The sequence below is a fragment of the Salvia hispanica genome, chromosome 2 (genome assembly GCF_023119035.1).
Source record: "Salvia hispanica cultivar TCC Black 2014 chromosome 2, UniMelb_Shisp_WGS_1.0, whole genome shotgun sequence".
Classification (NCBI taxonomy): Eukaryota; Viridiplantae; Streptophyta; class Magnoliopsida; order Lamiales; family Lamiaceae; genus Salvia; species Salvia hispanica.
Genome location: NC_062966.1, coordinates 25,507,266 through 25,520,634, shown reverse-complemented (window position 1 = coordinate 25,520,634; position 13,369 = coordinate 25,507,266). Strand labels below are relative to the sequence as shown.

The 13,369-nt window shown below is 30.3% G+C and overlaps 3 protein-coding genes across 4 annotated transcripts; all 3 read right to left on the bottom strand.

The window, feature by feature from the left end:
* Window positions 1–1,144: 1,144 nt before the first annotated feature.
* On the bottom strand, window positions 1,145–3,270 carry LOC125207742. Of its 2 annotated transcripts, none has more exons than XM_048107217.1 (5): window positions 2,927–3,270; window positions 2,776–2,838; window positions 2,606–2,676; window positions 1,801–2,003; window positions 1,145–1,448 (listed from the first exon to the last, which is right to left on the bottom strand). In XM_048107217.1, exons 1-5 carry the CDS (start codon window positions 3,127–3,129, stop codon window positions 1,338–1,340), a joined length of 651 nt encoding a protein of 216 aa, XP_047963174.1. In that variant the 5' UTR covers window positions 3,130–3,270; the 3' UTR covers window positions 1,145–1,337. The 2 variants fall into 2 exon arrangements, with proteins under 2 accessions (XP_047963174.1, XP_047963173.1); XM_048107216.1 differs by having other exon boundaries at window positions 1,192–1,448; window positions 2,606–2,679; window positions 2,927–3,259.
* Window positions 3,271–4,846: 1,576 nt separating this feature from the next.
* Window positions 4,847–6,595, bottom strand: LOC125203235. Its single transcript, XM_048101547.1, has 5 exons — window positions 6,327–6,595; window positions 6,163–6,231; window positions 5,990–6,069; window positions 5,719–5,921; window positions 4,847–5,166 (listed from the first exon to the last, which is right to left on the bottom strand). The coding sequence occupies exons 1-5, from the start codon at window positions 6,485–6,487 to the stop codon at window positions 4,990–4,992; spliced, it is 690 nt and encodes a 229-aa protein (XP_047957504.1). The 5' UTR covers window positions 6,488–6,595; the 3' UTR covers window positions 4,847–4,989.
* A 1,512-nt stretch (window positions 6,596–8,107) lies between these two features.
* LOC125208281 (transcription factor MYB54-like) lies at window positions 8,108–10,650 on the bottom strand. The gene is made up of 3 exons (XM_048107862.1): window positions 10,512–10,650; window positions 9,462–9,639; window positions 8,108–9,218 (listed from the first exon to the last, which is right to left on the bottom strand). Exons 2-3 carry the CDS (start codon window positions 9,616–9,618, stop codon window positions 8,515–8,517), a joined length of 861 nt encoding a protein of 286 aa, XP_047963819.1. The 5' UTR covers window positions 9,619–9,639; window positions 10,512–10,650; the 3' UTR covers window positions 8,108–8,514.
* Between the last annotated feature and the right edge of the window lie 2,719 nt (window positions 10,651–13,369).

Genomic DNA, 13,369 nt, shown 5'->3' with positions numbered 1-13,369 from the left:
TAAAGTGCTCATGAAGAAAAAATAAAAAGATAGATTTGGGCTTACAACAAGTTATTCTTTCAAGTAAGAAAAAGAATTGGGTTAAGAAAATAATAATTGTTCAAGTCCAAATTTATAAAATCTTTCTCTCCGTAAAAGAAACAAAGGCTAAAATATTTAGGTGTACAAATGATGTCTTTTTAAGAACAAATAAAAAGGTAGTACTAGAAAAAGTCGGGGTGTTACAAAGCCCTATTAAATAAAAATTTATTTATCTAATAGTCAATTTTTTTTATATTTTGTATGAATTGTTAGGAAAAATTTCGTATTATCACAACAAAATATTTATTATTTTCTTAAAATTTTGTATTAAAAAATTTAAAATATATAACCTCGATCAAAACTAAATTCAAACAAGGTTCTCTATCACACAATTAGCATCCGTTGTCCACTATCAAAACTATGTAGTTTTAGTGTAAATTTATTTCAAATCACTCAGCTTCAATAAGCTGCGATATTGAGGATTGTTTTTTTAGAGCCATTTCCCCTACTGAATATATGATGAAATCCTGAGAAAATCAAAGATTGTTGAAAGGTTTTATTGTGTAGAAAAAAACATGTACGCACACTACTTTGAAGAGATTTCTAATTATATGTTTGATCTAGTGTATTGTCTAGGCACGTCACACCGTATAGTGTTTTTGTGTTAATTATCAAAGTTGTTAGGTGAATTAAAATCTTACAGCTGTATTCAATATTTTTTGTTTACTAGTATTTGTTTACCTTGACTTCAACCCCCTAATTAAGGACTGAAAAGTTGTTAGCTTGTGCCAAAGTCATAAATCTAAAAACAATACTACTCCTAATTCATAGTACTGCATAATTTACTAATTACACTCCATCCGTTCACCATTTAAAATATTTAAGTTATTTTAGGTTATTTCCACTTTTGGTATATGACCGCACATTCTACGGACCTTTTTACACGCATAATTTATTAAAATTAATATAAAAATAGGTCTCATATTTCCACTTACTTTCTCCTTAACTTTTCTTCACAAAGTTAAGCAATTTCATAAAAGTCGTGTCGAATCGAAATAACGCTTTAAATGATAGATGGAGGGAATATATTGTTATTATTATTGTCCAATCCATCAGTTTGAAATTTGAACTAAGTCAAGTTTCTAGCATTAAGATTATTTTAGTCCGATATTGTGATCAACATAATAATTACGAAAACTCTAAAACATATAATTACAAAATAAATTCGCCTACCAAAAGCTAATTCGGATGTTTAGGAAACGGAATTAAACTAATGTGATTATCAAGTACGAATACTATTGTATAACTTTTCTAATTTAATTTTCAGCATTTGATTTTTCATCTTTCGAATCCTCAGCTGGATCCTTCTTGAAATCTTCCTTGAGAGATTTAGCAATGGTTTCTGCCTTTTCTTCTTCTTCTTGAACCTGCATTTACACCACCCATTTACATTCCATGTTTACTGTATTAAATATAAAACTACTAATTAATCATCCACATCAAAAAATTATAACATTAAAATTGTTCGTGGAAAACGAATTATTAAAATCAAAAAGTGGTCAAATGAAATATTAATGAAATGGATGGTTAATATATAATTAGGATACTATCGTTTTCAGTTCCTTGAAAATTATACTGTTAGGTCATTATCATTCTGTAACTTTTTTTATTTAATTTAATTAATCTATAATGACTAACTAGTGGCTTATTAATCATTGACTAAATTGTGTGCAGAATTAACACGAAACATATAGTGAATTTTAAAAAAAAATAAAGAACCTTATCAATGAAGTCATCAATCGCTCCAGCATCATTTCCTGCCCTTTCAGCAATTTTTTCAACAAAATCAACAACCTCCCTTAGTTTTGTATCCTTTGGAATATCGTCGGCGATATCCTCAGCCACCTTCTCCACCTTATGCGCCACCTTCTCCACCGCCTCCGCCACGTCTTCCGCCTTTTGCAAAGCGGCCATAACCTTGCCTACATACACATATAAAAAAAATGGCATGTATTATCTATTTTATTATGCAATAATCGGCTATATACAAAAAAAATTACATTATGGCTTAATTATGCACTAACAAAGTAACTAGTACTCCCACCGTCCCAAGAAAGATGACCTTTTTTTAGGTGGCACAAGATTTTATACAACTTTATTTTGTGTGGAGAATGAGGAGAATAAAGTAAGAGAGAAAGAATAAAGTAGACAGAAAGGTATTTACAGTTTTAGTAATGAGTCATCTTGGTTTGGCCAAACCAAAAATAAAAGTGAGTCATTTTCAATGAAACGGAGTAAGTACTTAGATATATAAGAAATTGTCGAAAAATCATGATATCAAATTCTTATTCATCCCACAACTTTAAAAATTAGCATAAGACTTACACGACTGATATCGATTTTTTGGCCATAAGATAATTGCGATCAAATAAAAAATTCCTTGTTTTTTTTGGATAGTTTTTAAAATTGCAGGATAGATCCAAAAATTCAATAAACTTCCAAGATTTTTCTTGTAATTTGGCTAATATTTAATATTAAAAAGAGAATTTTATGATATTTTTAAGAATATGCAACGAATCCTTACTCTTAAGCAATGGACCCCATTTGTAGCTGATAAAAGGTATCACTATTGCTACAGCCACACCCGCAGCCCAGCTTCTGTCCAAATTTTTATACAAAAAGAAACATAATAACTATTGGAAAAGGATAGAAATAAGCATAAACAAACAACAAAATGAAATTAATTTGACTTACAAAATATTCGAAGGAGGTCCGGGAGGCGGAGCTCCCGGTTCCATACTACGCACGACAAAATTTCTGAAACCAGCATGTATCAAACGATGTGACAAAATCGATATAATATGGAGTAATATATATACAACTATTCATTTCGGAATTTACATACCTTGTATTTTTGCTATAGCTTTGCAGAAATCTTGTATGGCTCCTTAGAGGTTGGAAAGCTTGTTTATCTTTAGAATTGAAGATCAAAACCATGTTATTCTTATCGATATGTTGTAGTAGAGATTTGGATTCCTGACGATGATTTTTTTTATGATTGAAACCACCCAAAGAAGAATCGCAAACGTGTGGGATCTTGATCAACATATCAGACCAAGATTTTTGCAATCTATTCAAGTGTTCTTTCGATTTTAGAGGAAAAAAGATTTATATGATTTTGTAAAGAAGAAGAAGATGTGTACGTGTGTAGTGTGTGTACTACTTCTATATGGCTCAGATTTATAGGGAGAAAGCTATAAGAAAATAAGAGCTCAAGACTTTTCAATGTGAATAATTTTTGCTGTTGATAAAAAAGTTGAACTTTGAATATACTATTCCTTTTTTTTTTTTGGGTAATTATCAAGAGTATCCACTGGCAGGCTCAGTAACTACTCCCCGCACTAATTTATAGGCACCTTTTATTATGCACGTTGAAAGTAAATTATAAATTCTTATTTCGCTCTTTGGTTTTTTTGATGAAGTAAAAAATTAGTTATCATCAAGAAAAGGTATTATTATTGATTCTTAAATTCATATTTATGTTTTTTATTCCACTAATCGTGCCGCTTCAACTTCATTTTTGTCTTCTTTTTTCTTGCTACACATCAACTAAAATTTTAAATTTCTAATTATACTAATACTTTGCATATATAGAGAACTAAATGTTGACAAAATTAAATGACAAAAAAAATTTCTTTCTTCTTTCTCTCACTCTATCTGGGATACTTTGTTACGTAAGGTTGTATAATATCTGGGTATGGTCATTATCAAGTAGGAATTAATGTGGTCAGTAAAGATTACAACAAGATATAAAATAATTGTATGATTGGATAAGTTGAAATTGTTTTGTACGTCAAGTATAAACTAATTTAATGATAAATTCATTTTTTACATTCCTAATTGATTTTTATTTCACCTTAATTGATCATATAAGGATGATGATAAGATGTGAATAAAATTAATTTAATTACTCCACTATTTAATTGATCCTCCATATGTAGATATAATTATATAAGTCATGTACGAATTGATAAATCCGTATATAGTTATGGATACATAGCTAGCTAGCTAGATTCTAGGTCGGTATGATGCAAATGCAATATTTGTAAAAGAAAAATTATGATATATGTATGACTTAATTAGTTACATATTAAAATAATAAAATCAAATGTAAAAAGTAGTGGTTGTTTTGAAGCCAGTTTAGTAAAGATTAGTTGTAGACTTTTACAAGGAACAATAAGTGTGAAAATTCATAAATTTCCAATTGTCCTGACTCGTGACCGAATTGCATATCAAATATACAATTCATTTTTAGGGACATGTATCATATATTGAACTAAATTTTTTAAGTTAATTTTCTACTGAAGCAATCCTCGTATTTTAAGGTAATTGGCTAAAGCTCCAAATATAAAGTAATAAATGAATTATTTATCTACCAGTAAGTTCTCTTATCCCAATCCCATGTGTTTTTTATGCCCAAATTATAACTTTATTACATACTCCCTATATAATATATGTGTGTTAATTGTGGTGGTTCGATTTAGAGGTAGTTAGGTCAAAGCTAGCTAACGTTCAAATGAAATTTCATCCACGACTAGTTACGTTGAAAATTTTATTAATTTTATTTCCTGATTAGGATCAGATTTAAGTATTTAACACTAACTTAAACTCAAAGTTTAATACGAAATTAATTTACATTTTCCAGTTTTTTCTGATTTTACAAGTAACTAACTAATTAATATTCGGACCAATATATATGGTGCTATTTATGCTGGCAAGAAGACACACAGATCTTATAAGTTATTGAGTTACAATAAATTATCAATTCAATAAGGAAGTTTAAGTTTGATATACATCGAAAAAAAATTAAGAAATCTAGTACAATATGTCATTGTATTAGTACACTTTTTTTCTTGAGATAAATTTTACTCTACACTTTAATATTAACTAATTAAATGTATAATCACATTAATGTTTCCCTGTGTCATTACCATCTCCTTCTTCTTCTTCTTTTTCTTTGGCTATATTTTCTTCCTCATTTTGTGCTCCATTTTCTTTATTATCTTCTTTGTGATGCTCATGGTTGATGGCACTCTCAACGACACATTCCACATAATCCTCTACTTTTTCCTCTACTTCTTGAACCTGCATATAAAATTAATTAAGTAAATTAACAAAATAGATTAACATATATAGTTAGTAGGGATCTAGCCCAATAAGACTACCATTTATATGAGAACTAAAAACTATTATGGTCCATTAGATCGTAAAATGGATGGTTTCGAATTTCCTGACTTCAATATTGAATGCCTTAATTTGATTCATGGGTAAAAATGAATTTTGAAATATACAAACTAATATTAATATTAAAGAGAATTGATATATTTTTAGATGCAAACTGATATGTTTACTGAGATTAATAAATCAGTAAACTGATATGGTACTAGTAAGCAAATTTAAAATATAATGACACTAGTTATTTGTTTAAATGCTCTATGTATGTAGTGTTCAATCTCCTTCAAAAGTTCAAACACACTATATATGCTATGTGTCCCATTTCTATCAAACACACTATTTCCAAATGAAGAAAATAGCTATTTTCAATATTCATTCTTACATTTTCGTGACGCCAATTGAGTTCTATTCCAAGTTTATACCAATTTTGATTAACGAAAAGTAGTTAATTAATTAGTTTACCTTATCTATCAAGTCTCCAAGTTTATGAGCATCCTTATTAGCTATTTCAGCCACATGCTCAACAAAATCCACTGCTTTTTTTAGCCCTCCGCCCTCGGGAAGATCCTCTGCCAATTTCTCCGCCACCTTCTCCACCCCCTCAGACGCCTTCTCCACCGCCTCAACTATTTCCTCGGCTATCTCCACCGCCGTCTCCACTCCATCTGAAAATTCATCCCCACATTATTATAATTATTCACTATATTAATTTATTTTGAAAAAATAGATTTACTTTTAATTTTGAGAAGCGATGTCCATTTACTACTGAAGAAGGGTAGAACTACTGTTATAGCTACTCCCACAATCCATTTTCTGCACCGATTTAATTCAATAATAGAATTATTTAACCACAAACATAATATATTAATTATATTTTGATGATTAAAAAAATTTAATTTGACGTACATGAAACTGAAAGGAGGCTTGGAGGGCGGTGGACTTCCCGGTTGAACAACGCTGCGTACGATAAATCTCCTAAAGATGGAGAATTAATTAATGAATTATACTACAATATTAATTAATAATGATGAAACTTATATGAAATATTGATCAACCAATGTAACACGTACCTTGGACTTGCGTGATATTGTTTCGATCGAATTTTATGTTCCCAAAAACATGAAGATGAAGAAGAGGAAGAAGATAATGATATCGATTTTCGAGTTTCAGAGGGCTGAGAATATTGAGGTTGGAGAAATCTGAAGGTGATGAGAGATTTGGATATAGACATGATTTATGATGCCTAATTTTTGAATACTTACGTGGAATATGAGAATATTTTCTCTTGATTATGTCTTGATGAATTTTTGAGAGTTGTTAGCTCTTATCAAATAATTAATCTTGTGAAGAAACGTGGTAGATTTTTATAGAAGAGAAATGGTTGCGAGTCTTTAATTCGCAGTAAGTGTTATGCAAGAAATCTCTATTCAATAGTCTTGTTTCCTACCTGCTCCAAGCTGACTTTTCATTTAATTTTATTGGACAGAATATATAAGTCAATTCGTGAGTTATTTATTACACAATTGTAGTAATAAGTTTGTCGATAAATCTCATTAATTTATGTGCAAACAAAATGTAAATTATGTAGGATTTGTGGTTCGATTATAGTTTTGCAAATCATATATCTACAAATCTATTTTGCTAATTCGCACTTATATTGTTAGGATTGTCATTTAATAAATTGTATGAAATTCTCTCATGCGATATATTTTACTGCTAATTTAAAAACTCTAGCCTTTACGTGCAAGGTAGCTAACGACGTGTATCATTCTCCCTCGACTAAAAATAAACTATGGCCTTTGCCGTTAATTGGTCTAGAAAGTTATTGAATATATTAACTTTAGCGTAACTAATCCATTATGCCTGAGTCACTACTTATAATTAATTTTATAAGATGGTTAACATCTAATTAGAATATAATCAAAAGTGATGAGGCAATTCTGATGTCGATTAGTAAGTCCAATAATTTAATTTTCTTTGTAGCTAGCAGCCCCAACTTTGGAAAAGGAGAAATCGAATGTTGATATTTCTATCCTTGATGTCTTGTCCATTTATGGTTTGACACGATCTCTTATGTTTAGAAATCATTTACTACTATAGGAGCGCGAATTCGTATTGTCTATCTGTTGTTGGAAGAGAGGTGTTTTAACATCTAAGTTGTGGTTCATCGTTGTACGTAAAAGCAACTTATACTAAGACCTTGAACTTGCATAAAATAGGCTTTATAGGTAGAATCAATTACGTTGGATTATAAGCCTTAATTTGATTAGTTTTATGATTAGGCGTAAAGCTTTTGGGCCCCTTACCAGTGGCGGGCCAACTTAATTAAAATACGCCACTTAAAAATGGGCTTTATTATTATGATTTGCGATTAAGCTTCAATATAATTCTCATAACTTTGCTACTTGGATTCACAGTTCAGATTAAATCGTCAAGCCCTATGAACTTTTAGATAATACAAATCATGTTTTTCCAAGCTTCACAAAGATTCACGTGTATTATTAAATTCAAGCATAAATCTTAAATTTATTGATTATTATGCGTATTTTACTTAGTGAATTTATACAATCTATAATTAATTAATCCCTGTCGTCTACTCCATAATGCAAGTTATTACATTAATTTACTTACTACTAGTATTCTTTAATATTATGGTTACACCAATACATTATATTTAAGGCCATATCATTACACATTTTTAGATACTAGCTAGGCTCAACATTCAACAATATATATTACATATGAAAGTTAATTTGATTTAATATCCATCATAAATATTGATCGATGCCACGAAGAGATGAACTCAAACGAGAGAAACACAAGAGATCACCAAATATTATAAGAGCAATAATAGAGAGTATAACTAAGTTCCTCAGTCCTTCAAAATATAATTAAAACTCAAACCAAGTGAAAACAATACACAAAACCCCATAGATCCATAGGCTTGATATAATCATACAATCTAAAATCATCCAAAATATGTCGTAACTACTAACATAACTCAAACCCTACCATTATCACTACACTAATTAATTCATTGCTAAACATAACAAGATTTTGTGTGCAACCCTAACCCACTCATCATAGTCAGTTATACTCATACATCACCTATACCTTAGATCTTCCAATCTACACCACACCAAAATGCATATCCATGCAAACCACACAACTTTTTGTAACCCTAATTAATGTCGATTTTGCCGCCATAAAATTCCTCGATCCAACAAACCCTAATCAAGCTCATAACATAAATATCGATCAAGAAGAGATTCCCACACCAAGAAAATCTATGAACGGGACATCTTTCCTCTCGATGGATTTCTCCTCAAGCAAACCATCTACACTCGTCCGCGTCTTGCCAAATTGGTACGACCCCTCCCCACCACGTGACGAATAATTGAAGATGTTTGAAACCGCGGTCTTACCAATTCTGGCCTCAATCGAGTCATGATAGGGGCTAAATATGGAGAAATTGCTTTGATGATTATAACCTCTTTTCCTTCTTCCACATGGATCAGAAGAGTTATAAGGTGGCAAACTATTAGGCCAGCCAGAGAAGGCAGACAAAGCGAAGATTTTGTCCTTGCTTTGGCTTTGAGAATCTTCGAAATTAATCCCACCATTTTGAAAGCTGATTTTGGATCCATACTCCTCTTGAAGCCTTGAATTCCTTTGCCGGAAAATGTAATTAGTGGGAGGATTAGCATCATGATCTTGATTATGGGCTCTAATAATCTTGCCAGAAAGCTTTGATTTTTCTCTTTGCTTTCTAGCCATAATCACATGCCAATGGTTTTTAACAGCATTATCAGTTCTACCAGGAAAAAGCCTTGAAATTAAAGCCCATTTGTTTCCATGTATTCTATGAGCTGCAAGGAGCCTTTCTTCCTCTTCCTCCGAGAACGGCCGCCGATTTATTCTTGGATCAAGTTGGTTAAACCATCTCAATCTGCAACTCTTCCCTACATATCATATTTATCAAAGATTAAAAAATATTTTCCTTTTTTAAGGAAATTTTATATAATGTTATTTTTAGGGTTTTGGACCAGAAACAAGTAACAAATTATAATAAAATAATTATGAATTTATCTTGAAATTATTATCTCCCTATATATGCACTTAAAACATATATGAACTTGATTTTAATTTACAAGAAATTATTTCCATATAAAGATATACTAATATATATAGGGTTAATTAATTACCTGATCTTCCTTGGAGTTTTTCAGCAATGGAATTCCAATTTTGAGGGCCATATTTTTCGACGAGCTGTCGGAGTTTTTCGTCTTCTGCAGGCCTCCAGTGGCCTCGAGGGCAAGTTCTTGGATCATCGATTGAGCCACGACATCTAGTTTCATCCATGGAAATTTCAGCTCTATATATCTAGTTTATCAAAAGAATATCAGAAAAGGAAATCTAGAGAAAGTAGGAAAGAAGATGATATATATCAACTGATGAAATAATTGGCTTTGCACCACAAAATGGACTTTAACATGTAGGAAAGTGAAAAGAAAGAAAGCCACCAATTTTTATTTCTGATTAATTATGGCCCTTGAATATTAAAACTGTTGTTATTACTTAGGTGTACTTGTCAGAATCAAAATATATACATACATGACACAAATCACTTGAAATATCTTTCTTGCTTCGTAATCGAATTTTATACTATTTCGTTAGTGCATCTAATATAATCATCATGATGGTATATATTTGGCGTGTGTTTTTGTAAGATAATAAAAGTATACAATAATAATAATAATAATATCATTATTACTTTTATTAGTTTTACACTGTAACTACTACTACTATTACATCGTGCTATTAATTATATTTAAGGAGAAAACTGGGTATTATATAGCAAAATATTAGGACTAAATGTTTTTTAGAATGTGATATAATGACTAAAAATTTCTAATGCAAATGGCTAATTAATTAGTCATACTCATTTTAAAATATTAGCAAGGGAATATTGCATGGAATTTAAAGAATCATACTCCCTCCGTCCCAGAAAAGTATGAACCATTTACTTTTTAGTCTGTCCCTGAAAAGTATGAACTTTCAAATTTTGGAAACTCTTAAAAAAAATTCTTTCTACCTCTCTTTTACTTTTCTAATTATGCATTAAAACACATGCCGAACCAAATGTTCATACTCTTTGGGGACGGAGTGAGTCAGCAGTAGCCAAAAACAATCTGATAAACTAACTTCAATTAATAAAGCATGAAACATAATTCATACAGTAGAAGATATATTACCTTATATGGTGAAGAAGAAAAGACCAAAATGATCAGAGCAGTCCAAATATTACTGATCAGATACAGACTACAGTTAATGAAGATCTCATAGAAAGAATGATTGATCAGAAGAAAAGAACATCCAACGAGGAAGACTGAAGATTTTTTTCTAGAAACAAGACTATCAAAAAATAAAATTTAGGCTATATAAAGTTTCAAACAGGCCAGGATTGAAAAGCTTGTAGCTGAAATATTGTAATGGTTGGTAGCCTCTCTATTTTTTTTATCTATGGATACACTTCACAATTTAATATTATAGAATTTGAACTATATGTCTGTAACAAGACAATTATTTAGGCTTTGTACATGCTTACACAAAATGCACTTAATTGGATTTAGCAATAAATAATTTTATTTTAGTAACAAACCATAAATTAGTTTCAGAAGTTTATTTTCTTGTTCAAAGGTATAAGGTTGGACAAATTCGTTCCCAAACTAATTAGGATTTCCACGTTTTCCATATATATTAGTTAGGTCAGAAAAATTTAATAAATTAGGGGAAAAAATAAAATTAATTCGGAGAAATTGGCACTCTCTGCTGCCTTCCAAATTTCAATGACCTTTCTCATGCAATTACTTATGTTACTATATATATTATAAACAGACCAAGAAAAACATGTTTAATCAAATATATACATAGTTTTTTAAGGAATTTAATTCTATCTATTTTCAATTTTATAATGATTAATTCAAATGTATATGTATATAAATAAGTAGAAAGATTAGAAAATAGAGGGTTGAGAGTTGAAATATAATGTACTTTCCATGCAGATGATAAGTCAAAAGCAAACTTAGAAAGAAACAAAGCAATTAAACTTAAAAAATTGATTTCTTAACTGACTGATTATTCCATACCCCACGAAATTTATCACTTTGGTTTTCCAAAGGCAGTCTGAAAAATAGTTTATCCATTCACATCAAACGTAGTTTACCAAAGAGCACAAGCCATCTCAAAAATAGTGGGTGCAAAATCAGTGTCTAATCCTTAATCAAACTGCGGTAATATGTCTTAATTTCCCATCATATATATGTAAATATACTCTGTCTAATCAAGAACAAGTGTACTAGTCATCAACTTATTTATTAATCACCACTCTCGTCTTTATTCCATTTTGTCGTATTGGATTAGAACATTCATAATCTAGGCAGGAATGTTTTTTAATGAATGTGGGTAAGGCAAAAAATTTCAAGCAATTTTCACTTTCATTAGTATAAGATGTCTAGTTCGATCATCTTGGAGATAGTTCGATAAGTGTTCAAGAATGCAATTATATCAATATAATAGTATGTTACATACCTCATGTGACACCAGTAGTGTGCATTGTTCTCGTTTAGTTCATGTTAGCATTATTTTATGTATATAGGAGTTTTTAGATGAATGTATATAATTTGATCATATTAAATAGTTATATCGTATAGGAGTATTATTTTCAAATTGTTACATGTGCGTATCTAATTTGATCATATTAAATAGTTATTATCATATATGAGTAATATACATGTGCATAGGTTTGTGTTAAAATGACAACATCATTTAAGATGACACTGTAGCACCAATAACAACCATTACATTTAAAAGCAGATTCAACCTTAGCCTGCCCATATGGCAGACTTGCTTGCCTATGTATCGTAGTTGCTTGATTATCTTTGATTTCGTATCATAGATTGCTTGAAACCATATACCAAGTTGTTTGCATATGTATCGCAAATTGTTTGCCTAGATTGTCAATTTAACTATGGTGTCACCATAGTGCTTTGATTTCGTATCTCATATTGCTTGAGACCATATGCTGAATTGCTTGCCTATGTATCACATATTGCTTGCACATGTATTGCAGAATGCATGTTACTTGTTGTCACGTTGTCACTTTAAGAGTGGTGTCACCCTAACGCACCCCTATGTGCATATATGATGTGTAAACTTGAAAATTTGTTTGGGTGCCTAAATTCTTTTAAGTTGGACTTTTTTGTTGATATATTTATTTTATTTGGGGTGTTCCTAAAATTTGTTAGGGTACCAAATAGTTATATACTTAATTCCCTCGGTTGTCATAGCTACTAGAAAATGGTTAGGCAAAATAATAAATTAATACAGCAACTTAACGAGACTGTAATTTCCTCCCTACAACATATTCCACAAGCATGAAAAAATGGGATCTCAGTTAGTAAAAAAACAAAAGAGTTTAATTTCTTAGAAATTGGACGATTAGAAAAACGATAAACGTAACCTAATCAAGTAAGGTTGAGAAAATGATAAAAGAGAAGAATAATAAATATACAGATTTGGAATAGCTTTCAGTGAATTGATAAAACAAAAATCAGTTAACTTGCAAAGGTAAAATTTGATAACATTTGATCCAAAGTGTCTCTATAATGAAAACAATAATTTACCTCAATTATTTATCTCATCTTTCCAAGAAATCCATTTTAGCAACACATCAACGAACGCTATTAACTTAAACCTCAACAATCAAACTTTGACCCAACCCTCTACCATATTCATCTCTACTTTTAATTATACCTCACTTATACATTTAATTTAATTTAATTTAGTGCAACTACAATTTTTTGGGTAAGTTAATATATTGGTACATATGATTTGTATATTTCGTATAAGATAAAAAAAAATTGTATCTAAAATTCTTTCAAGTTGAGATAATAAATTTGTTCATTTATATCCAAAATAGGACGCCTCTATGTAGAGATAACTACATGCAAAATTAGTGACCTATGTTCTACCACTTGTCAAAGCAACATTTTTTTAAAAAATTGATTAGCTGATGATTAACACTTAATTAGCAGCCTTTTTTTTTTCAAAC

Bases quoted from the DNA above. Each gene is read 5' to 3' on its own strand.
- LOC125207742 (XM_048107216.1), bottom strand. From the start codon at position 3,129: ATGTTGATCAAGATCCCACACGTTTGCGATTCTTCTTTGGGTGGTTTC. The intron at 2,004-2,605 runs GTAAGGATTCGT...ATGTGTATGTAG, and splicing joins ATGGGGTCCATTGCTTAAGA to GCAAGGTTATGGCCGCTTTG. The intron at 1,449-1,800 runs GTTCTTTATTTT...GTGTAAATGCAG, and splicing joins TTGATGACTTCATTGATAAG to GTTCAAGAAGAAGAAGAAAA.
- LOC125203235 (XM_048101547.1), bottom strand. From the start codon at position 6,487: ATGTCTATATCCAAATCTCTCATCACCTTCAGATTTCTCCAACCTCAA. The intron at 6,232-6,326 runs GTACGTGTTACA...CTCCATCTTTAG, and splicing joins CAATATCACGCAAGTCCAAG to GAGATTTATCGTACGCAGCG. The intron at 5,922-5,989 runs GTAAATCTATTT...ATGAATTTTCAG, and splicing joins ATCGCTTCTCAAAATTAAAA to ATGGAGTGGAGACGGCGGTG.
- LOC125208281 (XM_048107862.1), bottom strand. From the start codon at position 9,618: ATGGATGAAACTAGATGTCGTGGCTCAATCGATGATCCAAGAACTTGC. The intron at 9,219-9,461 runs GTAATTAATTAA...TATGATATGTAG, and splicing joins AAAACTCCAAGGAAGATCAG to GGAAGAGTTGCAGATTGAGA.